At 39.9% G+C, this 27,757-nt stretch overlaps 1 protein-coding gene across 4 annotated transcripts in view; it reads right to left on the bottom strand.

The window, feature by feature from the left end:
* Nucleotides 1-3,643: 3,643 nt before the first annotated feature.
* Nucleotides 3,644-27,757, bottom strand: part of xpnpep1 (X-prolyl aminopeptidase (aminopeptidase P) 1, soluble) — a 107,024-nt gene continuing 82,910 nt past the window's right edge. For 3 of the 4 annotated variants that reach the window (XM_073026865.1, XM_073026866.1, XM_073026864.1), the window contains exons 17-20: nucleotides 26,742-26,915; nucleotides 19,794-19,870; nucleotides 10,732-10,830; nucleotides 3,644-3,901 (exon numbers count right to left, since the gene is read on the bottom strand). In XM_073026865.1, coding sequence (XP_072882966.1) covers nucleotides 3,779-3,901; nucleotides 10,732-10,830; nucleotides 19,794-19,870; nucleotides 26,742-26,915 — 473 coding nt within the window. In that variant the 3' untranslated portion in view covers nucleotides 3,644-3,778. The remainder of the gene's footprint in view (nucleotides 3,902-10,731; nucleotides 10,831-19,793; nucleotides 19,871-26,741; nucleotides 26,916-27,757) is intronic. The other variant, XM_073026867.1, reaches the window with a different exon arrangement.

Below are 27,757 nucleotides of genomic sequence, written 5' to 3'. Positions count from 1 at the left end.
ACCTCTTGCTTTGGCAGTCTGAGGTACCCACTTGCTTCAAGAAGGCTTCAACTATACCAGTGCTCAAGAAGAACGTGGTAAACTGACTCAATGATTATTGTCCAATAGGATTTACAAACAGAGTGATGAAGTGTACTGAGAGGTTGGTGATGAAACTTATTATCTCCTGCCTTAGAAGAGACTTAAATCTTCTTCATTTGCCTACTAGAGGAACATCCACAGCAGATGTCATCTCACTGGTTCTTCACTCAACTCTGGAACATCTGGACAGCAAAGATACATACATCAGGATGCTCTTTATCAACTACAGCTCCACATTCAACACCACCATCCCCTCAAAACTAACTAATCATCTCTTAGACATTAGCCTCAATACCTCCTTGTGCAATTCAGTCTTCTATTTCCTCGCTTGCAGACTCTAGTCAGTTTGGATTGACAACAACATCTCCTCCACAATCTCCATCAGAACAGATGCACCACAAGGCTGTGTGCTTAGCCCCCTGTGGTGAATCAGCATATAGGAGGGAGATTGAAAATGTCTGAGTGATGCCATAACAACAACTTCTTAGTCAATGTCAGCAAGACCAAGGAGCTGAGTATTGACTCCAGAGAAAGGAAACCATACGTCCATGAGCTGGTCTTCATCAGAGGATCACCAGTAGAGAGGGTCAGCAATTTTAAATTCCTTTATGTCATTATTTTGGAGGACCTGCCCTGGCCCCGGTATGTAAGAGCAATTATGAAGAAAGCACAGCAGCACCTCTACTTCCATAGGAATTTACAGAGATTCAGCATGATATATACAACTTTGACAAATATCTATAGACGTGCAGTGGAGAGCATCACAGCCTGGTATGAAAACACCAATGACCTTGAATGGAAAATATTACAAAAGTAGTGGATATAGCCCAGTCTATCACTGGTAAACCCCTCCCCACCAATAGGCACAACTACATGAAATGTTATTGCAGGAAGGCAGCATCCATCATCAGAGATCCCGGACGTGATCTCTTCTCCCTGCTGTCATCAGGAAACAGTTACAAGAGCCTGGAGACTCACACCACCAGGTTCAGGGACAGTTACTACCCTCAACCATCGTGTTCTTGAATCAAAGAGGATAACCACTCAATTTCAATTGCCCCATCATTGATGTGTTCCAACAGCCAATGGACTTATTTTTAAGGGTTCTTCACCTCATGTTCTCAATAATTATTGCTTCATTAACTTATTTTTTTTTGTATTTGCAGTGTGTTGTCATTTGCACACTAGTTGAATGCTCAAATTAATGCTATCTTATTAATTCTCTACCATCAGATGAGTCCATGAACCCAACAACACTGTCTCGCTATTCTTGTTTTGCACTATTTGTTGTGGACAGTTTAGCAGCATAGTGATTTCCATAATCCTTCAAGTTCTAGCTGTAAGATCCGAGTTTAATTCCCACTGTTGTCTGTAAGGAGTTTGTATGATCTCACCCTGATGGCATGGGTTTCCAATGGGTGCCTGTGCTTCCTCTCATATTCCAACAACAAATAAGTTAGGGTTAGTAAGTTGCAAACATAATATGTTGGTGGTAAAAGCATGCCAACACTTGTGGGCTACCCCCAGAACATCTTCAAACTGTATTGGTCCTTAACGCATAGGACACATTTCACAGTATGTTTCCATATACATGTGACAGATAAAGACATTATAATCTATATTTATGATTGTAACTTACAGCAAATTTTTGTCTTGCACTGTACTGCAGCCACAAAACATATTTCCTGACATATGCAAATGATACTAAACCTGATCCTGAATCCTGGAATTCCCTCCTCAAACAGCATTTTGGGAACATATTATACAGGACAACAAGGATGCAAGAAGTGCCATTTTAATAGGGCAACCCATTCTGGATTTACCAATGATACACACATTTCAAAAATTCTTTAACTTTATCTAATGCCAAATTGTGATGAATTGCTTTCACTAGAGTATTATCAAGGAAAACTAGAAGACAATTTACAAAAGTAATAGAGAGATCAAGGTCTTGAGGAGGATAGATGTGTTCAGTAGAAATAGGGCTTCAGGAAGAAATTCTAGAAGCCTAGGTTCAAGGCATGAAAAGTCACGCAAACCCATGGACAGTTTTTAGAATTCAGGAATATATAAAAGGCATTTTTTGGAGAATAGGGATCTCAGAAGACTGAAGATCTTGGAAAGCTTACAGGGAAAGAATAGACCAAAACAAGGGAGGAAAGTAGCAAAGGAATAAGGTTTTAAAACCAACATATGGCTGGTTCAGAGGTGAGCTAAGGGGGATGTTGAACAAGGCTGAGACTACTGGGGTTCATATATAGCAGTACTTTGTACAAATTCAATAAAATCTCAAATAATAAAGCTACCCAAACAATGATCTCAGAGTTAATGAATACTTCATCCACTGCTACAGGGCATCTCATTGAAATCAAATATTGAAAGGTCTAGACAGAGTGGATGTTTCCCATGGTGGGGGAGTCCAGGACTGGACAGCACAGCCTCTGAATAGAGGGGCATCCCTTTAGAATATAGAAGCAGAAAAAAATCATTTAGCCAAAAGGTGGAATTCACTTCTGCAGATGGCTGTTGAGGCCAAGTCACTGGGTGTATTTAGAGAGAAGGTTGATAAGATCTTGATTAGTAAAGGCATCAAAGATTATGGAAGAAGGCAGGAGAATGGGGTTGACAGGGATAAATCAGCCATTATGGAATAGTACAACAGACTGGATGGATCAGGTGGTTTAAGATGGCGCTGGTGAAACACAACGATTTGTTGGCAGCAAACAAAACTATGTTCTACTTTATTAGAGTTTTTCTCAATAACAATCACTGCAATCAAAAACCCGTAACTTCCCTTTCAGAATTGAGCTTTTAAACCACCTGTATAAAATGGCATTTTTGTGGTGTGAACTTGTCTTGAAGGTGTAGGAAGGTTGCAGCATGGCATGTACACACCAAATCGAGGTGCCTGGGCCTGAGAGGGTGAGGAATGAGCAAATGTATAACAAATACTGCAGCAGACTTGAAGGCGATTCAAAGTGGCAGATCTGAGGCAGGGCCAGGCTTTAGAGCAAGGAATAAGCCGATACATGACCAATTCAAGCGCCTAGCCAGATCAGAAAGATAGGGTATGGGCCAAACCGAGATAGCAGTCCCGGGCCGGAAGGTGTATTGAAGTGCCAGGGCCCAGGTCCAACAGTGAGGAATGACCCACTGTTTGGCCGATTTAAAAGGCTGTGGCCTGTAACTAACAGGTTCCTGGATCAGCTGTGACTGGCTTCATGGCTGTGGACTTAACTTTTGTGAACTTCAATTCCAAATGCTATTTCCTTATTTTTATTGTTTGCATGATTTGTTTTTATCTGCACATTGGGTGTTCAACAAGCTTTTTAAAAAATGGGTTCTATTGATTTTGTTTTGTGGCTGGCTGCATGTAAGGACATTGAACTTTAATTCTACTTCTAGGTTTTATAGTTTAAATAACGCCTTCATTTCTAAGCACCAAAATGACTAAAAACATTGACTAAAACACCTTTGTAAAAATTGTTATATTACAAAAGTTTCATGCGAGGAGATGCAAGTTTTTTTGAAAGTCAAATCAGACGGAAATAGAGGCACTGAAAACTTAGAAACATGAGATACTTTATTTTGTAAGAATGACATAATAACATTAAAGGAGAAATCATTCCAACTCTGGGAGTATATTATGATGTTGAATTATCAGTAGAGTACATTTTGCAGAAGGCCATTTGGCCCGTCAGCTGCTGACTGGCTCTGTCTCCTTTATGAGCCACTGCAACGTCTCCAGTTTTCCTTGTTTCTCCAGCTCTGCTCCTGTCACCTCTCGGCATAACCGATGGTAGCTGTTGAGCCAATCACGCTGAAAGACATTGATAAAAATTGCATTATTCATCATAAAGTTAAGCGGTCTGTTGAGAGCATCAAAAGGAACTGAATTTTGATACAAGTGAGTAACGAAAACAAAAAAAAAATCAGAGTCTTTGCAAGACAAGAGATCTTAGCATTCAAGAAATGTAGGGCCAGATGGCATTTCCACACTCCAAAGGGTGCCTGATAAATCTATAATTGTTCTAATCACATATGGGTCCACAGAATTAAGAGATTTCTGTCAAATAATTGTGCATATTGTCAGTATAAGTTTGCAATTGTCAGCCATACAACTCCTGTTCAAGTACATTGTAGAAATAAATATTATTTTAAATCCAATTACTCACAAATTTTAACTATTTAGGAAACTATAAAAGTACAAACTTTATTTGTCCTTGCACCTTCCTTCTATGCCAAACTTTATTCATTCAAATCTAGTCTGTGGTAATTTATCTACTTAATATTTCAGTTTCTCTAAGCAGCATTTTAATTCTTCAATGCACACAAAATGCTGGAATTCAGCAGGCCAGGCAGCATCTATGGAAAATAGTAGTCGATGTTTCGGGCCGAGACCCTCCTGCTGAAGGGTCTTGGTCCAAAATATCGACTGTACTTTCTTCCATAAATGCTGCATGGCTTGCTGAGCTCCTCCAGCACTTTGAGTGTTGCTTTGATTTCCAGCATCTGCAGATTCTCTCGTTTTTGATTATAATTTGTCACTTTCATTCTCTCTTACATTTCAGAACATTCATTTTAGGAAATGGCACACAGTTTATATACTAAATAAATTTTCATAGACTTCAAAACCAATTTTGAAGTTCATTTTAAACAGCAGATTAAGATGATCATATGTAGTAGGTGATGAGCTCCTATCGATTTTACAATCTTACTGGCAATCTACAGTGCCATGATCACTTAGATGAGACAACCAGTCGACAACATTTTAAAGACTAACTACTACCTCATTGCAACAAATTCTGTTCCCCAATCATTGTCAAGTTTCATGACATGTCATGAAAATGAACTTTATTTCACGTTATGAACTACAACTTCACACCCACCTCAGCCCTGGAAACTTTTGCTGCCTTTCTTTTACCTAAGCTTGTCCAATATTCACTTAGCCAATCTCCTGTGAACTATCACCTCTCAGTATGGAGTACAATTCCCCTAAAAAGTAATCATCCTCCCCACCCAGAAGTTTTCATGTTTTACGGTTTTATAACATTTTATCACAATGAATTTAATTCCGCTTTTCTGACACTGATCAACAGAAAAAGACTGCATCTGAAGCCAACAACCTAGTGCGCAAGTGAGGAACAACCGTATTAATGGAGATGTTATTTTTCAAAGGGATTATCAATTACAGTTTTATACCTCAAAACAAACAAGACACTATTTCAAACAGCAGACAAATTATTACCCTAGAGAATCTTTTGTTCATTATGTGCAGTGTTGTATGATGTAGACTATCATCGCCTTTTCATGAGTGTGACTGTTCTTCACAATTTTTTCTACAGAAATGGCTTGGCATTGCCTTCTTCTGGGCAGTGTCTTTACAAGACAAGTGACCCCAACCATTATCAATATTCTTCAGAGATTGTCTGGTGTCAGTGGTCACAAAACGAGGACTTGGGACATGCAGAAGCTGCTCATATGGCACACAACACCTGCTCCCATGGCTTCATGTGACCCTGATAAGTGAGCGGGGTGAGGTGGCTAAGTAGGTGCTACACCATGCACAAGAGTGACCTGCAGGCTAGCAGAGGGAAGGAGCACCTTACACCTCCTTTACTAGATAGGTCACCCTTCCCCAGAGAAAAGGCAGATGTTTATAACCCAAAAGGGCATTACTAATACAAAGCAGATTAGCTGGTCATAGGCATACAAGACCATGAAGATATAGACACAGAATTAGGCCATTTGCTTCATCGAGTCTGCTCCATCATTTCATCATGGCTGATTCATTTTCCTATCAGCCCCAGTCTCCTCACCGTATCTTTACATTACATCTCCGTCTAAGTGTGCAATGTGCAATTTATAGTAATTTGTAATAAATAATATGTACAACTGGACAGTCAATATAGCATAGAAATACAATTGTATCAATGTGAATTAATCAGTCTGATGGCCTGGTGGAAGAAGCTGTCCCAGAGCCTGTTGGTCCTGGCTTTAGTACTATTTCCTGGATGATAGCAGCTGGAACAGTTTGTGGTTGGGGTGACTCAGGTTCCCAATGATCCTTCAGACCCTTTTTACGCACCTGTCTCTGTAAATGACCTGGATAGTGGGAAGTTCATATCTACAGATGCGCTGGGCTGTCTGCACCACTCTCTGCAGAGTTCTGCAATTGAGGGAAGTAGAGTTCCCATACGAGGCAGTGATGCAGCCAGTCAGGATGCTCTCAACTGTGCCCTGTAGAGAGTCCTTAGGATTTGGGGACTTACGCCAAACTTCTTCAACTGTCTGAGGTGAAGGAGGCACAGTTGTACTTATTTCACCACACAGCTGGTATGCACAGACCATGAGAGATCCTCAGTGATGTGTATTGAGGAATTAAAGTTGTTTACCCTCTCATCCCCAGATCCATTGATATCAATAGGGGTTAGCCTGTCTCCATTCCTCCTATAGTCCACAACCAGCTCCTTGGTTTTTGTGATATGAGGAATAGGTTTTCTTGACACCACTGTGTCAGGGTGATGACTTCTTCTCTGTAGGCTACCTCACTATTATTTGAGATAAGGCCAATCAATATAGTATCGTCAGCAAATTTAATTAACAGATTGGAGCTGTGGGTGGCAATATAGTCATGAGTATACAGAGAATAAAGGAGGGGTCTCAGGACACAGCTCTGAGGGGCTCCTGTGTTGAGGGTTAGAGGGACAGAGGTGAGGGAGCCCACTCTTACCACCTGGCAGCAATCTGACAGGAAGTCCAGGATCCGGCTGCACAAGGCAGGGCGAAGGCCGAGGTCTCTGAGCTGCTCGTCGAGCCTGGAGGGAATTATGGTGTTGAATGCTGAACTGTAGTCCAAGAATAGCATTCTCACATAAGCATCCGTCTTCTCCAGATATGTGAGGATGGTGTGTAGAGCTGTGCTATTGCATCATCTGTTGATCGGTTGTGTCTGCAGGTGAATTGTAGGAGGTCTAGTGTGGGTGGTAGCAAGCTGCAGATATTGTTCTTGACCAGCCTCTCAAAGCATTTGCTTACTATTGAGGTGAGGCTGTCATTCAGACATGTTACCTTGGTTTTTTTATGCACAGGGACAATGGTGGATGTTTTGAAGCAGGAGGGCACTCTACACTGCCAGGTGTGCCACGCATATCCCGAGTACCCACTCTGGGATACCGTTCGGTCCCATAGCCTTGTGACCATATACTTCCTGATTATGTATTCCATATGCCACTTCACTGCACATTCTCCTAATCTGTCCAAATCCTTCTGTAGCCTCTCTGCTTCCTCAACACTACCTGCTCTTCCACAATTTTCAAATCGTCTAACAGGCTACAAAGCCATCAATTCTTTCATCCAAATCATTGACAAATAATGTAAAAAGAAGTGGTCCCAACACAGACCCCTGTGGACACCACTAGTCACCAGCAGCCAACCAGAAAAGGCTTCCTTTATTTCCACTCTTTGCTTACTGCCAATCAGCCACTGCTTTATCCATGCTAGAATCTTTCCTGCAAAACCATGGGCTCGTAGCTTGTTAAGCAGCCTCATGCATGGCACTTGGTTAAAGGCCTTAGAAAATCAAGTACACAACATCCACCAATTCTCCTTGTTCTACCCTGCTTGTTATTTCTTCATAGAACTCCAACAGATTTCTCAGGCAAGATTTTCTCTTAAGGAAACCATACTGACTATCGCCTATTTTATCATGTGCCTCCAAATACCCTGAAACCACATCCTTAACAATTGACTCCAACATCTTCCCAACCACTGAGGTCAGACTAACTGTCCTGTAATTTCCTTTCTTCTACCTCTTTCCTTTCTTGAAGAGTGGAGTGACATTTGTAATTTTCCAGTCTTCCGGAACCATGCCAGAATCTAGTGATTATTTTGAGAACATTATTAATGCCTCTCGAGTTTCCAGCATACTGCCACAGTGAAGACTGATACAAAATTCTTCCCAACCATAAGAGAATCCACTGATTCTTGAAAAATCATTACTAATACTTCCACAGTCTCTTTAGCCACATCTTTCAGAACCCTGAGGTGTAGACTATTTGGTACAAGTGATTTATCTACCTTCAGGTCTTTCAGTTTCTGCTAGTGTCATAACAGGATGATGTAAAATGCTTATTCAGTTTGACCACCATTTCCTTGCCCTGCATTTCTAACTCCCCAGCATCATTTTCCAGTGGTCCAGTATCTATTCTCACCTCTCTTTTACAGTTTAGATATCTAAAGAAACTTTTGGTATCCTCTTTAATATTGTTGGCTATCTTTCCTTTGTATTCCTTTTCCTGCTTAATCACTTCTTTAGTTGCTTTCTGTTTGTTTTTAAAAGCTTCCCAATCCTCTAACTTCCCACTAACTTATGCTCTATTACATGCGCTCTCTTTGGCTTTCATGTTGGTTTTGTCTTCTCTTGTCAGCCATGGTTGCATCATCCTCCCTTTAGAATACTTCTTTTTGAGATGTATCTATCCTGCACCTTCTAAATTGCTCCCACGAGTTCCAGTGATTACTGCTCGCTGTCATACCTGCTCTTCCCATCAGTTCTGGCCAGCTCCTCTCTCATGTCTCTGTAATTCCCTTTACTCCACTGTAATGTGATACATCTGACTTTAACTTCTCCTTCTCAAGTTGCACGGTGAATTCTGTCATATTCTGATCATCATCTCCTAAGAGTTCCTTTACCTTAAGGTCTCTAATAAATTCTGGTTTGTTGCACAACACCCAATCCAGAATAGCGGATTCTCTACTGGGCTCTAAAAAGCCATTTGACGAGAATTTTACAAACTCCCCCTCTTTTACTAGAGCCACTCCACCCTTGTTGCATTTCTGTCTGTCCTTTTGATACAATGTGTATCCTTGGGCATTAAGCTCCCATATAATCTTCTTTCAGCCACATTTCAGTGATGCCCACAATTCCACACATGCCAATCTGTAACTGTGCTACAAGTTCAACTACCTTACTCTGTATACTCTGCATGCAAATATTAACACCGTGAGTCCAATATTCATCACATTTTTCGATTTTGTCCCCATTTTACATTGTAAGTCATCCAGTTGACTGCAATTTTCCCCCATCAGCAGCCTCTCTTTGCTAGCAGTCTCATTACACTCTGCTTCTGTTTGTAAACCAACTACCTCATCATCAACCCTATCACTTTGGTTCCGCCTGCCAAATTAGTTTAAACCTTCCCGAACAGCTCCAGTAAATGTGACCACAAGAATATTGGTTCCCCTTGGGTAAGGAGCAACCCATCTCTTTTGTACAGATCGTACCTTCCCCAGAAGAGATGCCAATGATCCAGGAAGCGGATTCACCTGCCAAATCATCCTATTTTTAGCCGCACATGGTGAGAGGCTGGAGGTCTCCCAGAATTCCCACATCTCAGTCACAGAACCAAACACTGCCCCTGAAGCCATTGTCACTGCACAACTGTGCCCTAACAGGCAAGGAATAAAGAACAGTGAAGAAGCAACTTAACTCACTCAGGCCTGATGAGCCAAAGCCACTCCAACACTAGCCCACTCACATAATGGCTGTTCTGCTTGCCCTTACCTCATTTTTATTCACCCTTTCAAATGAATCCTGTTCTCTGATTGTGCGGAGTCTAACTCGAAACAACTGCCATGAAGCACTGCCTTTTAAATCTTGAACAATGAACCTAACTGAAAATGTAGCTTCTCTCATGCTCCCTCTCACTGACTGGGCACAGTCCAACACAGCATATACCTAATTGCATGCAAGCCCACAAAGTTCAAATTAACTACAGCTTTTTCTATATTAAGTTCAAAATTCTTCACTAACTCTAAATGTAGCTTATGGCTTTTAGAGAGCGTGAAATATACTATGTCAAGACATTATTTTCTTCCTACAGACTCATGATAGTGCAAAACTCTGCACCTTAACTTGCACAAGTGCATTCCCATGTTTGTTGGCCGGCTGATATTAACAACAGTTTGGAATAAGCTCTACTCTAAAATTCACTTTTCAAATCCCTCCACAACCTCACCTTCCCCTTCCCTTCCTTAGTAGCCTTGTCTACTCCTATAAGCCTCCAAAATCTCTGCATGTCCTCACATGCTGGCTTTGACTTTTACACTGTTAATAATTGCACATTAAGCTGTCTAGAAACTAAACTGTGAAATTCCTTCGCAGACTAATGTTTGCTTTAAATATCTATAAAGCTTTGACAAAGATTCCTTAGGACTAGCAATGCAGACATGGAGCTCATTGGGATCTTATGCCATATTAATTGTATTTATAACAAGTGTGTATATTTGCTAGGAATTAAATTCAAAAAGATAATCAGCTCTAGTTAACATTGTTTAGTTCTCAAATTAACAGCCCAACCAGAAATTTTGTTCACATCATTGTGTTGTAAAGCACGTACTCTGTGAAACTATAACTAACAAGCAACCAACCACAATATACTTCAGCAACTAGCAATCTGCTGGAGGAACAAGAAGCATCTGTGGGAGGAATGTGTCAATGTTTAGGGTCAAAACCTCCAACAGATTGCTTGTTGTTCCAGGTTCTAGCATCTGCAGCCTCTTTTACCTCCCTGTATACTTCACAGTTGATGCATAGATATCCAAGGGAGATCCTTAATTCATGTCTAAACAAATACAATGGATTCTTACCTCTTTTTCAGTGAGTAACTTAACATTCACCATTTTGGTTTGAATTGGGACAAGAGTCAATGCTTCAAATCTCAGGCTCTCTCTGTTCAAGTATTGGTACTAAATAAAAATAAAATATTGTTATTAATTAATGCTTAATTTTCCTACATAAAGCTACTTTAGTGAACTACTGGTGAAAAACAAGGCGATAACTACATATAGCTCACTTTGCAATGACAGAGATTATAAATCTTATAATATAGGTGTGAAGGCCTAACTAGAAAGCCAAACCTCCACCATCCTTTGCCATATATACTGTGGCCATTTTATTAAGTACACCGATGTCGCAAATATCTAGTCAGCCAATCATGTGACAGAAACTCAACAACTCAATGCATAAAAGAATGTGTACATGGTCAAGAGGTTCAGCTATTGTTCAGACCAAACATCAAAATGGGGAAGAATGTGATCTAAGTGACCGTGACTGTGGAATGATTATTGGTGCCAGGTGGAGTGGTTTGAGCATTTCAGAAACTGCTTTTCATGTACAACAGTCTCTCATTTACAGAGAATGGTATGAAAAATAAAACACATCCAGTGAGTGGCAGTTCTGTGGGCCAGTTCTGTGCCTTGTTCATGAAAGAGATCAAAGGAGAATGGCCAGACTGGTTCAAGCTGACAGGAAAGTGAGCATAACTCAAATAACCATGCATTACAACAGTGGTGTGCAAAAGAGCATCTCTGGATGCACAACATATTGAACCTTGAAATGGATGGGCTACAGCAACTCCGGGTTCCATTCCTGTACTAATAAAGTGGCCATTGAGTGTACCTGTGAATATTTAATTCTTTTTTCCCTAATGTATCTTTGCTCAAAGGGAGAGCAAGAATTTATCTGAAAAGGAGGATTCCAGGGATTATAAAACTTGCGTTTTATCAATTTTGTCATATTTACTTAATCATTCTAGTGCCTATTTGTCACTTGCATGCCTGCACCAGTCATGTTATATTGCCTGGCTACTATCATCTCTACCTCAATATTCAGACTCCAAGGGATTTCCACCAGCTTTAAAGTAACAAATCGTTGCTTGAGTAATCATGCTGATGATCAATTTTTAACTGCAATGGGGACCAAACAGAAAGCCAGAATCATGTTAGAAACAAAAATCTTTTTACAAACTTTATTTTTCCTAAGGTGGGGAAGGCAAATTCACAATGAATCTGCAAAAAGAATATTTCTGTGAGCTGTGGGTCAATCTATGTGACAGGCTGGGGCAAGATACTGCTTCATTCAAATAAGAATTGGATAGTTTTGTCAGAAAGTAATATCTTTGGATGTAGCATGAGAAATATGAAGCACAGTAAGGTAAATGTGGCAGCACTAGAGAAAATATGATTCTAGAATATATTTTGCAAGGCAAAATCACTGGGATTTTCCTAGTACACTGTTGGGTGTGGATTAATTGATAAGTTATTGCTGGAAGTATTCAATGGATCAGATAGGGAGAGAAAAACAGATGATTCATAAAAACGAAAGGAAGTTAGAGATGTGTTTTAAGACGAAAGAAAAGCGAATAAGGGAGAAGTGAATAAAAAGGAAGATCTGTGATGCTGTAGACAAAACTAGATAACAGTTCCCAGAGTAAAACCACGAACACAAGTAAGATTAAGAACAATTAATGTGAAACATCTTCTGGAGGACATTAGGAGTCTAGCTTGATCTTATTTGAGATACAAGTAATCGATTAGTAATTGTGTTTGTCAAGAATTAGATGCATATTTATAATCTAATAACATAAGTGAGATTTGAAAAATCAGAATTGTTATTTTACTTAACAATGATGACTGTCTCTTCATCATTTGAGACTTTTTAAGATCCCTATTTCATTGAAATAGCAATGTGTTTCTTCAGCATCACCAAACAAATTGAGAGCTACCAAAGAGCATTACTGCTACCAAATTAGACAAGTGTGGTCAGAATCCACAGCAAGGTATATTAAGGATTTGCTGGTTGGATCTGACGAATTGCTTAATCTACAAAGTTGCTGATTTCATTGCTGATTACCTTGCTATGTATCATACTCTATTTTCCTTTGGCATTTCCAATATTCTTATCTTTTGTTAAAAAGAAAACATGCTGTGAAAATTGCAATGGGTACAAATAGTCCAGCAATGGTTTCAATGATAAAAGGATAGCCAGAGGTGAATGCAAATGGACTAGAAATAGGGGATGAGCACAAGATAGTTAATATTATAAATGATGACTATCATCATCAAGGACATTCACCATCCAGGCCACACTCTCTTCTCACTGTGGCCATCAGGAAGGAGGTAGAGGAGCCTCAGGCCTCAGCACCAGGTTCAGGAACAGTTATTACCCTCAACCATCAAGCTCCTGAACTAGTGTGGATAACTTCACTCACCTCAACACTGAACTGATTCCACAACCAATAGATTTACTTTCAAAGACTCTACAACCCATGCTCTCAATATTTATTTATTTATTAATTTATTATTTTGTTTTCTCTTTTAGCATTTGCTCTATTTGTCATTTGCACATTGGTTGCCTGTCCATTTATTCGCAATTGCAGTTTTTCATTGATTATATTCTGTTTCTTTCTATTTACTCTGAATGACAGGGTCAGGAATGTCAGAGAATGAATCTCAGGGTTGTAAATGGTGACATACATGGACTTTGATAGCAAGTTTACTTCGAATTTTCTTCAAGAATTCATGAAGTAAAACACAAACCTGTCTGCACTAAACAGTGATAACTGAGGCATAATGAATGATTTGATATAAATGAACTGTCGGAGACAGGCTGAAAGGGCTCTTAACGAATGAATTGCTCAGTTGACAGCTGATTCGATGCAGAGTATATTGCAGGTTGCTGAGGTTGAAGTTGATAATTGAAGTCCAGACTCTTAGACAAAAGACTCTGTAAAGAAAAGATTTTAAGGCTGCTGCTGTTTCAATACCATGGTAATAATATTCTACTATAAAGAATTCAACATAAGGACATCTGCACTCAGATGCTACTTGCCTGAAAATAAAAAGTCTAGATTACCCAAGGCTGAATAAAATATTTGCACCAGCAGGTTGTGCATAATAACAATAAAAATGACAGAAAAATGTTCAAATCAAAATGGGAGCTAATTAGTGGCAATTGCACTCAGGTGACAGCTAGCCACAGGACTACAACAGTGCGCAGGCTGCTTCATTTCTTTCAGGATCTATGCACCCTGAAGCACGTTTAAAAGCACCATTCATATCCCTTTCAAATCATAACATGGTGCATTATAGTCAATGAACAACATTTGAAGAGTAGTCTAATATAATAAAGAAAGCAAGTACATAGCAAGACCCCAGAAAAAGCTACATGATAATGATGAGTTATTACGATATCACTATTTTAGAATTAATATTTCTTTGCCAGAGAATGCATTCAAGTATCAAAGGCTCGGAGGAAATTTAAAATAAAGGGGAATGAACTATTAATGCAGGGGTCACGAAAACAAGTCTCCTGATTTTTTTGTTCCATTCCCTTCCCCAGTGAAACATCATTGATTGCTTAATGATTAAAACTCATGGTGGAAGAGGAATTTCACAGTACAAGTTAGTGCAACATTTTACAGTGCCAGCAACTCAGGTTCATTTCCTGCCACTGTCTGTAAGGAGTTTGTACATTCTTACTAACTGAGTGGATTTCCTCCAGGTGCTCCGGTTTCCTCTCACATCCCAAAGGCACAGGGGGTGAGTGTAATTGGGCAGCACAGGCTCATTGGGCCAGAACAGCCTGTTGCCATGCTGATTCTCTAAATAAAAAACAATAAAAATCAAACTGAGGAATTAATATTGGCTAAGCACACCAGGGCATGCATTTTGTTAAATCTTCCACTTTGTTGGCTAATATATTTGCTTTATTAAAAACTTTAAAAATACACTTAACATAATGAAAGCAGAGAATTTCCAATTTTGGCAAATGACGTTTTTAAGAATGAGAATGGAAATGCAAAATGTGAGGCAAAGTTGGACATCGAAGAAGCAATATTTGAAAATGGTTATAAACTGCATGTGTTCTTTCCTCAGCCATGTGGGAATGCCTTGCTAATTTATCACAGTGATTCAATAAGGTAATAATGTGATTTAGAAGCAACAATAATTGATCTAATCAGGGAAGTAGAAATATTTGTTTATTGATTAAGATACAGCACAGAGTTGGCCCTTCCAGTCTCTCAGCCACGCCACCCAGCAATCCCAATTTAATCCTAGCCTAATTTACAATAACCAATTAACCTACCAACTGGTGCATCTCTCGTCCATGGAAGGACCAGGATGGTATTATGGGTTGTTATGCCGTTGGCCCCCTCCTTTGTGAAAATCGCAAGAACTCTAGTTAAGGGGGGTCAACTGACCCAAGAGAGAGAGACGTGCGAAAGACCACGTTCTCCCAAGAAGCAGAATAAAAGTGACTTTGACTATTGTCTCATGGAGACCACCTGAAAAGCCCTCGGGCAAAGTGGGCTGGTTGAGAGAGAGATCGCATTACCTGCAACTTGATTGACACCTGCGATCCCGTGAAGAAGTATAAAGGCGGGTCTGAGGGGAGGACCCTCAGATGCACCAAGGAAACACACGAAGGAGAAACGCTAGAAATCCTGCGACAGCGTTTTAATAGCTACAGCCGGTGGTGGGGTTCGTGTGCATCCTTCCCTTGCCTGGGATTGGCGACTTCACCACGGAAGACGGCCTAGCTACAGGGGAAGCCACAGATGAGAGTCCATTCCCCCAACGAGACTTCCGACTACCTCCTACAGGTTGGAAAACCTGTCGGGTAAATGCTTCATGTTCTCTGTCTTTCTAACTAAAAGTGCACCAACGCGACACTTCCGCCGGCAACTAAGTGAAACTGCCGTGATCTAAAAGACTTTTAGATATCCAGTGAACGATATAAAATCTACATTACCCCTAGACGACGATCGAGCTTGTGTTTTGAATGATTATTATTACACCGGTGTTTTAGATTGAGTTTTGATGATCTGAATGTTTTGTATTAACCATACGTTTGTGCCCTTGTTGAATAAAACGGTTGAAAATAGTAGCATCCGACTCAGCTGATCCATCTATCTTTGCTGGTAAGTTACCTGGTTACGGGGTTTTCGTAACAGGGTCCACGGATTGAAGATACAAACTCCTTACAGACAACAAAGGGCTGTGATATCCTTGAACCCAGCAAGAAAATATCACAATGACAGTGAGCAGCTTCAATTTCCTGGGTACCAACATCTCAGAAGATCTTTCCTGAGCCCAACATAATGATTATGAAGAAAGCATGTCAGCAGCTATATTTCATTATAAGTTTGAGATTTAATATGTCACCAAAGAATCAAGCAAATTTCTACAGATGTACACTTGAGGGTATTCTGCTTGCACCACCATCTGGTATGGAGGAGGCACCACACAGGATCGGAAAAAGCTGCAGAAGGTGGCAAACTCAGCCAGCTCCATCATGGACATTGACCTCCCAAGCAATTAGGATATCTTCAATAGGCAATGCCTCAAAAAGCTGGCATCCATCAATTAGGAATCCCATCACCCAGGACACGCTCTGTTCTTATTCCTACCATCAGAGAGTAGTTACAGGAGCCTAAATACACAGACTCAACATTTTAGGAATAGCTCCTTCCCCTTTGCCATCAGAATTCTAAATGAACTTTTGCTCGATTTGCACTACTTATTAATTTAATGTTAGATATATACCACAATAGATCAACAGCAGATACAATCTCAATGGTTCTTCACACGGCTTTAGACCAGCTGGACAACACAAACACAAAAAGTTGCAGAACCCTCTGCAATTGGATCCTCAACTTCCTAATTGGAAGAGATAGCAGAGGTACTTAATGAGTATTTTGCTTCAGTATTCACTACAGAAAAGGATCTTGGCAATTGTAGGGATGACTTGCAGTGGACTGAAAAGCTTGAGCATATAGATATTAAGGAAGAGGATGTACTGAAGCTTTTGGAAAGCATTAAGTTGGATAAGTAACCGGGACCAGACGGGATGTACCCCAGACTACTGTGGGAAGTGAGGGAGGAGATTGCTGAGCCTCTGGCGATGATCTTTGCATCATCAATGAGGACGGGAGAGGTTCCAAAGGTTTAGAGAGTTGCAGATGTTGTTCCCTTATTCAAGAAAGAAAGTAGGGATAACCCAGGAAATTATAGACCAGTTAGTCTTACTTCAGTGGTTGGTAAGTTGATGGAGAAGATCCTGAGAGGCAGGATTTATGAAGATTTGGAGAGGCATAACATGATTAGGAATAGTCAGCATGGCTTTGTCACAGACAGATCATGCCTTACGAGTCTGATTGAATTTTTTGAGGATGTGACTAAACACATTGATGAGGGTAGAGTTGTAGATGTAGTGTATATGGATTTTAGCAAGGTATTTTGATAAGGTACCCCATGCAAAGCTTATTGGGAAAGTAAGGAGGCATGGAATCCAAGGGGACATTGCTTTGTGGATCCAGAACTGGCTTGCCCACAGAAGGCAAAGAGTGGTTGTAGACGGGTCATATCCTGCATGGAGGCTAGTGGTCAGTGGTGTGCCCCAGGGATCTGTTCTGGGATCCCTACTCTTCGTGATTTTTATAAATGACTACCATGAAGAAGTGGATAGATTGGTTAGTAAATCTGCTGATGACACAAAGGTTGGGGGTGTTGTGGATAGTGTGGAGGGCTGTCAGAGGTTACAGCGGGACATTGATAGGATGCATAACTGGGCTGAGAAGTGGCAGATGGAGTTCAACCCAGATAAGTGTTATGTGGTTCATTTTGGTAGGTCAAATATGATGGCAGAATATTGCACTAATGGCAAGACTCTTGGCAGTGTGGAGGATCAGTGGGATCTTGGGATCCAAGTTCACAGGACACTCAAAGCTGCTATGCAGGTTGACTCTGTGGTAAAGAAAGCATACAGTGCATTGGCCTTCATCAATCATGGGATTGAGTTTAAGAGCCAAGAGGGAATTTTGCAGCTATATAGGACCCGGTCAGACCCCAATTGGAGTACTGTGCTGAATTCTGGTCGCCTCACTACAGGAAGAAAGTGGAAACCATAGAAAGGGTGCAGAGGAGATTTACAAGGATGTTGCCTGGATTGGGGAGCATGCCTTATAAGAATAGGTTGAGTGAACTTGGACTTTTCTCCTTGAAGCGACAGAGGAGTAGAGGTGACCCGATAGAGGTGTGCAAGATAATGAGAGGCATTGATCGTGTGGATAGTCAGAGGCTTTTTCCCAGGGCTGAAATGGCTAGCACAATTGTGCATAGTTTAAAGGTGCTTGGAAGTAGGGCAAGTTTTTACACAAAGAGTGGTGAGTGCGTGGAATGGGCTGCTGGTGGTGGTGGTGGAGGTGGAAACCGATAGGGCTTTTTAAGAGACTCCTGGATGGATACATCTAGCTTAGAAAAATAGAGGGCTATGGGTAAGCCTAGGTAGCTCTAAGGTAAGGACATGTTTGGAACAGCTTTGCGTGCTCTAGGTTTTCTATGTTTTGTGGTCTAAGACCACAATCTGTGCAGACTGGTGATAACATCTCCTCCTCGCTGACGATCAACACTGGTGCACCTCAGGGGTGTGTGCTTTGCCCACTGCTCTGCTCTCTCTATACCCATGATTGTGTGGCTAGGTATAGCTCAAATACCATCTATAAATTTGCTGATGATACAACCATCATTGGTAGGATCTCACTTGGTGACGAGAAGCATTCAGGAGCGAGATATGCCAAATAGTGTAGTGGTGTCACAGCAACAACCCGGCACTCAAAGTCAGTAAGACAAAAGATCTGATTGTGGACTTCAGGAAAGGTAAGACAAAGAAACACATATCAATCCTCAGAGGAATCAGAAGCAGAGCAGTTTCAAGTTCCTGGGTGTTAAGATCTCCGAGGACCTAACCTGCTCCCAACATATTGATGCAGTTACAAAGAAAGCAAAACAGTGACTTCATCAAGAGTTTGAAGAGATTTGGTATGTCAACAAATACACTCAACAACCTCTATAGATGTACGGTGCAGATCATTCTGACAGGCTTCATATCTGATATGGGGCGGGGGGCACTACTGCACATGACCAATAGAAGTTGCAGAGGGTTGTAAATTTAGTTAGCTCCATCTTGGGTACTAGCCTACAAAATACCCAGGACATCTTCAAGGAGCAGTGTCTCAGAAAGGGAGCGTCCATTATTAAAGACCTCCAGCCCCCATCAGGTAGGAGGTACAGAAGCCTGAAGGCACACACTCAGCGATTCAGAAACAGCTTCTTTCTCTCTGCCATCCAATTCCTAAATGGACATTGAACCCTCGGATAATACCTCATTTCTGTTTTTTGCATGATTTTTAATCTATTCAAAATACGTATACTGTAATTGATTTTTTTTTTCTCTTCTAGATTATGTATTGCATTGAACTGCTGCTGCTAAGTTAACAAATTTTATGGCACATGCCAGTGATAATAAACCTGATTATGATTCTGATAAAATTTATAGTTTTTTATGTATTGTGCACAGCACAGCTTCATCCACAGTTTCGTTTTGGACAGAACCCAGAAGACTAGAATACATTTTTCTGCTGCTTGGACTAACACAGAATCTGGTCCAAAACCAATGGATGAAGTAGCACTTCAACTCACCCAAGAGAAAACATTTTGCCATACACAGACCTATTTCCTCTCTGTATAACTGAAATAATCATTACTTTTGTATTAATTGACTCATCCATTTCTGAAAGGTCATGTAAAGGGTAGCTGCATGGAATGGAAATTTGCAACAGTAAAAGGTGAGCTGCATACAACCCACCCTACAACTCAATATTCAGTTCTATTTCCCAACACTCTTGCTGAGATATGAATGAAGTCCAAGCTTGATTTTCAAACAAGGCAGATGTTACAAGGTAGATTAAATAGTCTTGAACGACACCCAGCAGAGAGGAAAAGTCCAGCCAAGAGGATTCTTCATACGGCCAATATTGTAAGATCTGAATTGCACCGAACAAGACAAAACCCTTGGGCTAAAAATTTACCTTGGTTTGTGCGGGTGCTATAAGAAATATACTTTCAATCCGTATTCCAAAACTACCATCTTCGTAATAGCCAGGCTCTAAAAATAAAGACAGAAATTTGTCAGTTAATGTTCTCCAGATATCAAGCATTGTGTTCATTAGTTATGTCAGATGGCCATTACTGCATGAAGAGCAAAAGGGGTATTGTTAATTCAGTTTTAATGCTTTGTCTCATTTTTTCACTATTAGCTTTGATAACAATGCAACAAGTCAGTTTCTTTTAGGTCTTACCAAGTTATGTACTATGGCCTTTTCAAAGCACTGCTTTCTATGATAGGATTCCTCTCTCTATCATGAATTTTAATCATTGATGCTTGTATAATTAAGCAATCAGTGGTGTCTCGCTGGGAAAGGGAATGGAACACAACCAACTTAGGAGACGTTTTTGATGACTACTGCATTTATTTTCAATTTTCTGAGGCTTCAGTACTTTAATGTATCACTTGGCAAAGAACTATTAATTTTAAAAGAGTAGAATATCTGAGTGTAGAGCATATTAACAATGAATACCAAATTTCAGTTGCATTCTGGACTCAGATACAATTGAACATGATTGTCAGCAACAATTTCAATTTTCACTACCTTTACCAGTTGCACTAGATAAACTTGACAGAAGCGGTAGGAAAACAAGCAAGCAGACAGGGAGGTGAGGTGGGGAGAGATGGGGAGTGGGTTGGAGATAGAAGCTCTAGGGAACAGTGATGTTAGACAAGTATCAAAATTAGAAATGATAAAGTACTTTTTTGTAAAATATGATATTCTCTCAAAACTGGTCCATGGCAGATGCCATCTTCATAAAGCCCATGCTCATATCTGGAGTATCTGACAAGAAAGATGCCTACATCAGACTATTGTTTATTGACTACAGCTCCACCTTCCAATACAATTTTAAACAAACTCATCACCAAACTTGGGACTTTGGGAGTCAATGTCTCCATCTGCAAATGGATCCTTGACATCCTGACCAACTATCAATCAGAATAGGTAGCAACACCTCTGCAACAATTATTCTAAACACTGGTATTCCAGAAGGTTGTATCCTCCACCCTTGACTATTTCCTGTTCAACCATGACTACATGGCCAAATTCTACTTTAACTCTATCTAGAAGTTTGCAGATGACACCACTGTAATGTTCCAGATAATGACAAGTCAGAAGATAGAAAGCTTAGTCATGGCAACAAACTTTCCCTCAATGTCAGTAAAATAAATGAGTTCCAGAAGGGGAGGAGTGCACATGCTTCTGTGATGAGGTTAACAGCTTCAAATTTTTGGGAGTGGGCATCACCAATAGCCTGTCCTGGTTCAACTACGTAGATGCCACAGCCAAGAAAGTTCACCATTACCTCTACTTCCTCAGAAGGCTAAAGATATTTGTTATGCCTCCATTGACTCTTAATTTTTATCTATGTACTATAGAAAGCACCCTATCTGGATGCAGAACGGTTTGGTATGGCAACCGTTCTGGACGTGACTGCGAGAAAGTAGGAGCTGTGGAGACAGCTGAGCAAATCAGAAACCAGCCTTGCCATCATGGATACTGTTTACAGTTCTTGCTACATCAGTAAAGCAGTCAGCATAACCAAAGATCTGCTCATCCAGGGGATTCTCTCCTCTCCTCTTCCATTGGACAGAAGATACAAAAGCCTGAACGTTTTTACCAAAAGCTCAAGAACGGCTTCTACCCTGCTGTTACAAGACTATTAAAATAATTTCTTAGGATGATATGATATACACTTAACCTCAATCTCCCTCATTATGATCCAGCATTTTGCTTCCTACACTACACTTCCTCTGAGGCTGTTACACTTTATTGTGCATTGCTATTGTTTTAACTTGTTTTTCCTCAATGTGCTGTGTAGTAATTTGCTCCTTATGCAAGACACTGTAACTCAGACCATGTGACAATAAAAACCAGCCCAATGTTCCCATCAATATACAGGTTGAGCACCCCATGTCCAAGGTACTTGGGGCCAGAAAGTACAGTGAGATAGCTTGGTATCACTATCATTAATGATTCTGAATTTATGTGCTACTGGTTCTTACACTTGTTCACCACACATATGTACTTAACAGTAAATATTATTACACACCATTAATATATTGCAGATATAACATGTGCAGCATTGGGAGAATACATGAAACAGCTGTTGAACAACCAGAAACGACGACAGGCTTTTGGTCTCCACCTATGATGCCGCGTGTTGATTAAAGGTTACAGCACGCTGTGCTTGTAATTTAGGTTTATGTGAAGTATAAAAGCAAACAGCATTGTAGACTTGTTCTGGGGTTAGATGTTCATTGGTGATTATCTTCGCATGTATGTTACAATGGATACCTCTGCTGGATCTTGATCTGCTGTCGCTTTATCTTTAAAATTTCTTTAAATCTTTAAAAATTTAATGCTGTGCCTTTTCTTAAATTTTTGCAACCAGCCTGATGAATAATCACAATTATCTTCAGTTCATTGCTCTTGGACTTTGTTTCATGATCAGCATACCATTAAGAGGCACACGCTCACTCCAATGCTGATGAATGTATTCTTTCAATACATGATCCAGAACTTCATTTTTTGCTTTATGCAGCATTTTTCTATTTTTCATTAACTTCTGTTCATTACACATGTGAGGTCACTTCTCAGAACTGCCTGAGATGTTCAGAGATCTGTGCATTGTCTGGGAACCTTCTCAGTGCCTTGTAAAATTTTCCATTTGTGATGTCACGACAGCGCTTGAAAAAAAACTGGATTTTGGCAGACTTCGAAATTTCAGATAAGGGCACTCAACCTATATTGTGAATTCCGGTTAACTGGGCCAACAGTTTTTCAGGGGAGATGCTTATTTGGGACAGGGAGACTTGCCAAACAGTTTCTAACCAGCATCAGTCATGTGCATTTCTATGGCTGTTAAACACAATACTGTACTTAGAATGAACAGTTCTTAAATAGCACCAGTTGCATGTTGGTGTTCAAAAAGCAATGAATTTTGGCACTGATAGTTGGTGAGAAACTAGCAGTAAGACAATTCAGAACTGTTCAGCTTACTGCGGTTTCAAGCCTTCACGTCTGGAAGCGCCAGAAATGTTGAGAATGAAAATGAAACGATTTCACTATCTTAACAAGTTAGGAACTACAAATAATTTGAATATATTGACAATGATCTTGAACATTTCAATTAAAATGAAGATTTGGATGATGCAATCATCAAAAGCATTGTCTGAAAGTAGACCATTATCCGCACTAGGTGTCTGCACTAATTTTACCCATTTACAGTCAATGAAAGATGGCAGCATACACTGGATGAATTGCCCTGTCGATAACTATTAGCAATTACAGTTTTATAGTACCTGGTGGTATTGCTAGTGTTCTAATTTGTTATTCAGTTAAACAGTAGTTTGTCTTTTTTAATACATTTTTAACTATTTCCATGAAATAGTATAGCACTCTCTCTGCTTACACCTGCAATCACTGAAAAAGGATTTTCAGAATCGATTCAAGGACTTGAATGGTCTGGAAATTCTGAACTGGGTAATTAACCCATTTCTTTGCAAGGCGGAAGAATAGGAAGAGAGCTTACAAGAAGAAATTATCAGAAATTCAGAATTATAAAGAAGCAAAAATGCTTTTCAAAAAGGTTGGCTTTTATGGCATGTGGCTACACTGTCATATGAAGTTTTGTGGTCTTTGGAAAAGAGCCAAACTGTTCTTTATTGCATTTCCATCCTCCTACCTTGTTGAAAGAGGATTCCGTACAGTGAACCACATACTCTCAAAAAAACAGAAACTGCTTGGACTTGTTACGCGTGGGGACTTAAGGCTTTTGCTGTCACAACTTGAACTAAATATTTCAACTCTTGCTAAAAACCACCAAGCTCAAGGATCACATTGATATCAAAGCTCTTCTAAGTACTCAGGTACTGTGTAAGCTAGGTTTAAAGACAAATAAAAATTTAAAGCAGAATCATTTTTCTCATGTTAGCATGTTTTTACAATATGGGGGCGCTGGAAAGTATATTGTGCCCAAGAGGAGCAATGGCAAGTATAACGGTGCTTTGGGGGGGGGGGGGGGGGGCATTGGCAAGTATGAAAGTACTTGGGGGGGGGGGGGGGGCGTTGGGCTACAAAAGGTTGGGATTGTACCTGCCTCAACTACTGGCAGCTCAGTCCATATACAGTTATTACAGTTTCAACCAGAAACACACTAACATTAAGCTGATTGAAACCATTAACTTTAGTTCTTGAAAATAAGCTCAGAAAAAAAGGGTTTATAATTCAGAGGAACTTAATGTAGATTGCTAATTGTAAATTTGAATCCTCCTTACAAGACCCCTTTCCTAATTACTATCACTAAACCCCTGCAACATTATTAAATAGTTCACGATAATATAATGAATTATTCAAATCTAATTTGAAGTAGATCAACTTACTTTCACCCCAATCACTTGTCAGATTCCTAACTGATTAACAAGATCATAATTGAGACCACTGTGTTAATTATAAATCCTTTGACTATTTGTGAAAGGCTGGACAAGAAACAAATTTTCCTTCTATATGGAACTCACTTTTAAATAAAATCAAGAGCATTTTTGCATTAAAGTTGGTGTCAAGCTAACATAAGCCCTTAGCTATCTTCCACATTCAATAAACTATCTTTTACAGACATTCATAGTATGAGATATGCTGACATCTGGTGGCAAAAACTGACACTGCAAATATTTGCTGACCTGGATATTTACACTCAAAGTAAATTTATCATGAAAGTACGCCTATGCCACCATATGCTACCCTGAGATTCATAATCTTGCAGGCGCACACAGTAGAACAAAGAAATAAAATAGAATTGATTTAAAACTACACACAAAGACTAACAACCAATGTGTAAATACAAACAAAAGCAAATATTCATCATAACCTAACAAGTAAATACAGAATACTGAGAAAATGAGTCCATACATTGTGGAATCAGTTCAGGGTTCAGGTGACTGAAGTTATCCTCTCTGGTTCAGAAGCCTAAAACTTCAAGGGTAGTAATTGCTCCTGACCGTAGTGGTATGGGACCTGTACCCCCTTCCTAATGACAGCAATCAAAAGAGAATATGGCCTGGATGGTGGGGTTCCTTGATGATGGATGCACTCCTTGCAGATGTAGTCAATGATGATAAGGGACTTTTCCTGTGATGGACTAGGATGCGTTCACCACTTTCTGTAGGCTTTTCCGTTCTTGGATATCGGTGCTTCCATACCAGATTCTGATGTAACCAGTCTGTATACTCTCCACAGTGCACCTATAGAGGTTTAGCACAGTTTTAGACGACATTCCAAATCTGCACAAACCTCTAAGAAAGAAGAGGCATTGCTGTGTGTTCTTTGAAATGGCACTTACTTGCAGGTTCAAGGCATTTAGAGTCACAAAGCTGTTCCACCTCCAATCCCACAATGAGGACCAGCTCTTGGAACCCCAGCTTCTTCCTCCTACATGCAATAAGCTGACGTTAAGCTAACGAGAGGTTGTTGTTGTAGCGCCATACAACCAGATTTTCAATCTCCCTCCTTTATGCTGATTCATCAGCACCTTTGATTCGGCCAACATCAGTAAACTTACATATGGCAATTGAGCAGTACTTGGCTCACTGTTCTACTCAACTAATATTATTACTGTAAGGCTAAGCACACAGCCTTGTGGTGCACCAATGCTGACGGTGATTATGAAGGAGATGCTGTTGCCAGACCATTCTGACTGGGGTCAGCAAGTGCAGAAATCAAGAATCCAGTTGCACAAGGAGGCGTTGAGGACTAGGTCTTATGAAGTCAATGAAGGGTCTATCCTTTTCACTGACCTGAAAGAACCACTTGGAAGATCTTGGGAAATTGTAGAATATGGAACTCTTTACCTCCAATGCCACATTGAATTTGATGCCAACCTTAAAGACCTATGACAATCCATGATTAGTCAACCAATAGGCATGTTGATCAACTGATCAGAAAGTAACAAGCACAGAGCATCATTCATATTTGAGTCAGTGCATGTAAATTAAAATAAAGTCTGCATCATACACATGGGATTAAGGCAAAAGATTAAAACAACAGAACAAAAACTAATCCATATGCAATATGGATCCTATGTAAACAATTCTAAAATGGCAGCACGCAGACACAACAGCTTCTCTGACTCCCAATAATGGTGCTAGCTTTAAATTCTTAGTGTTTCAATGTTTCTAGTCAGCAATTTCAGTATATTGTGTTTTATTGCACTAATTTTATATTTATTGAATTTTTCTCTTTTTATTATTTTGTTCTTCAAGCTTAGAGTTTTTTTTATGCTGCGTCAGATCCGGAGTAACAATCATTTTGTTCGTCCTCACACTTGTATACTGAAGAATGACAATAAACAATCTTGAATCTTGAAAATTAATTTTCCAAGTGAGAACTAGGTATAGTTGAAGTTGTGTCAGTGATTCATAACAGATATATCTACAAAAGCTGCAATGTGCATCCTATGGAAACTTGGCATATTACTTAACACCAGCCTCCTGATTTCCATGTTTAAGTAGCACACACAAGAAAGCCAGAAGTTACTGACAATCTCAGTGCAATGACTGTGACACTGAGCATTCACTTGTAAGTGTGCAACTCAAGAGTGATGGAGTACTCTAGCTATTGTTCATAGGAGTCATTATACACTTTCTACGGTTAAAGGTGACAAGTTTGACAAATATTTCATTGAAGTTAACTTTTGCACAATCCAAGCTGTTTTTTATTGAAAGCCAGCAAACTAGCTTAAAGGTTTACCTGGCCCCAATGCAGGGGCTTGCGAGCTCCTCACCCCTGGAACTCTGTTGTCATATTCTTTTTCTGGTCTCCTGCCTAATGATCAGATACAGACACCATTACTTGTATTTCAACTTTACTCACCATCACTCAGAATCATTCCAGCCTGAAGAGGTTCATCAGCAAATGTTTTATAACTAATACCACAAGGGCCTTCATGGACATTCAGGAAAGATCCCACTCCATGTCCCGTGCCGTGAAGATAATCCAAGCCATGTTCCCAAAGGCTGGCTCTTGCAAATGAATCAATGAGGTGTCCTAACAGAAATGAACATATAGTAGAAGTAAATGTACTGAAATTAGCTACATACCCAACCATATATAGAAAGTGACCACATGCAAGAAAGTTTGAGAGGAGTTATCAATTCATCACATTGCACTTTGGAATTCCCAGAGGATTTGGACCAAATGAGTGCAATACCGTGGAACATTAGGAAAGAAACAAGACAAGATGGATGATTCATTTATCTAGGTCTACAGTACTGGCAAAATTACAGGATCATCAGGCATAGTAAAACAGGTCAGAAGGAGCTGTTTATTACAATGACAGATATTCTTGGTCCTGATGCAGGATTATGAACTGAATGCGAACAATTCCTCTCTTTCCACAAATGCTGTTCGACCCACTGAATTCCTCTTGCAGACTGTTGCAGCAACTCTGAGCTCTAACTGCTGTTTCTAAGGTTCTATAATTCACTATGTCCACAAGTCAGATTAATTAATTTTGATAATTCTTTGAAACCACTACCTTCAGCCTTCATCACACACTCTGCCTGTATTTCTATATTATTACAATATGTTACTTTGATTATTTATTCAATTCAGTTATAAAAGTTGCTACTGAATCTGCTTTTCTTTAGTCAGAGCAGCGCAGCTCACTGGACAACATGCAAGAAAAAATCTCAATTCACCTCTTTTGAGCAAATGAGGCTATCTGTGGTTACTGAGCCTCATTCTGTTATTACTGGATGATTATGAACATCTCTATTGAGGTCTTCATTAGCTTTTACTGCTCTGAGTGAGGACAACCCTAGCTTTCCTAATTCCCCAAAATATCACCTCTATTTGCGTACTACATCAAGAGGGGAAAACCTAGACAC

This window comes from Hemitrygon akajei, chromosome 23 (assembly GCF_048418815.1).
Source record: "Hemitrygon akajei chromosome 23, sHemAka1.3, whole genome shotgun sequence".
Taxonomy (NCBI): domain Eukaryota; kingdom Metazoa; phylum Chordata; class Chondrichthyes; order Myliobatiformes; family Dasyatidae; genus Hemitrygon; species Hemitrygon akajei.
The sequence above is the reverse complement of the archived record's forward strand: the minus strand, read 5'-3'. Positions and strand labels throughout refer to the sequence as shown.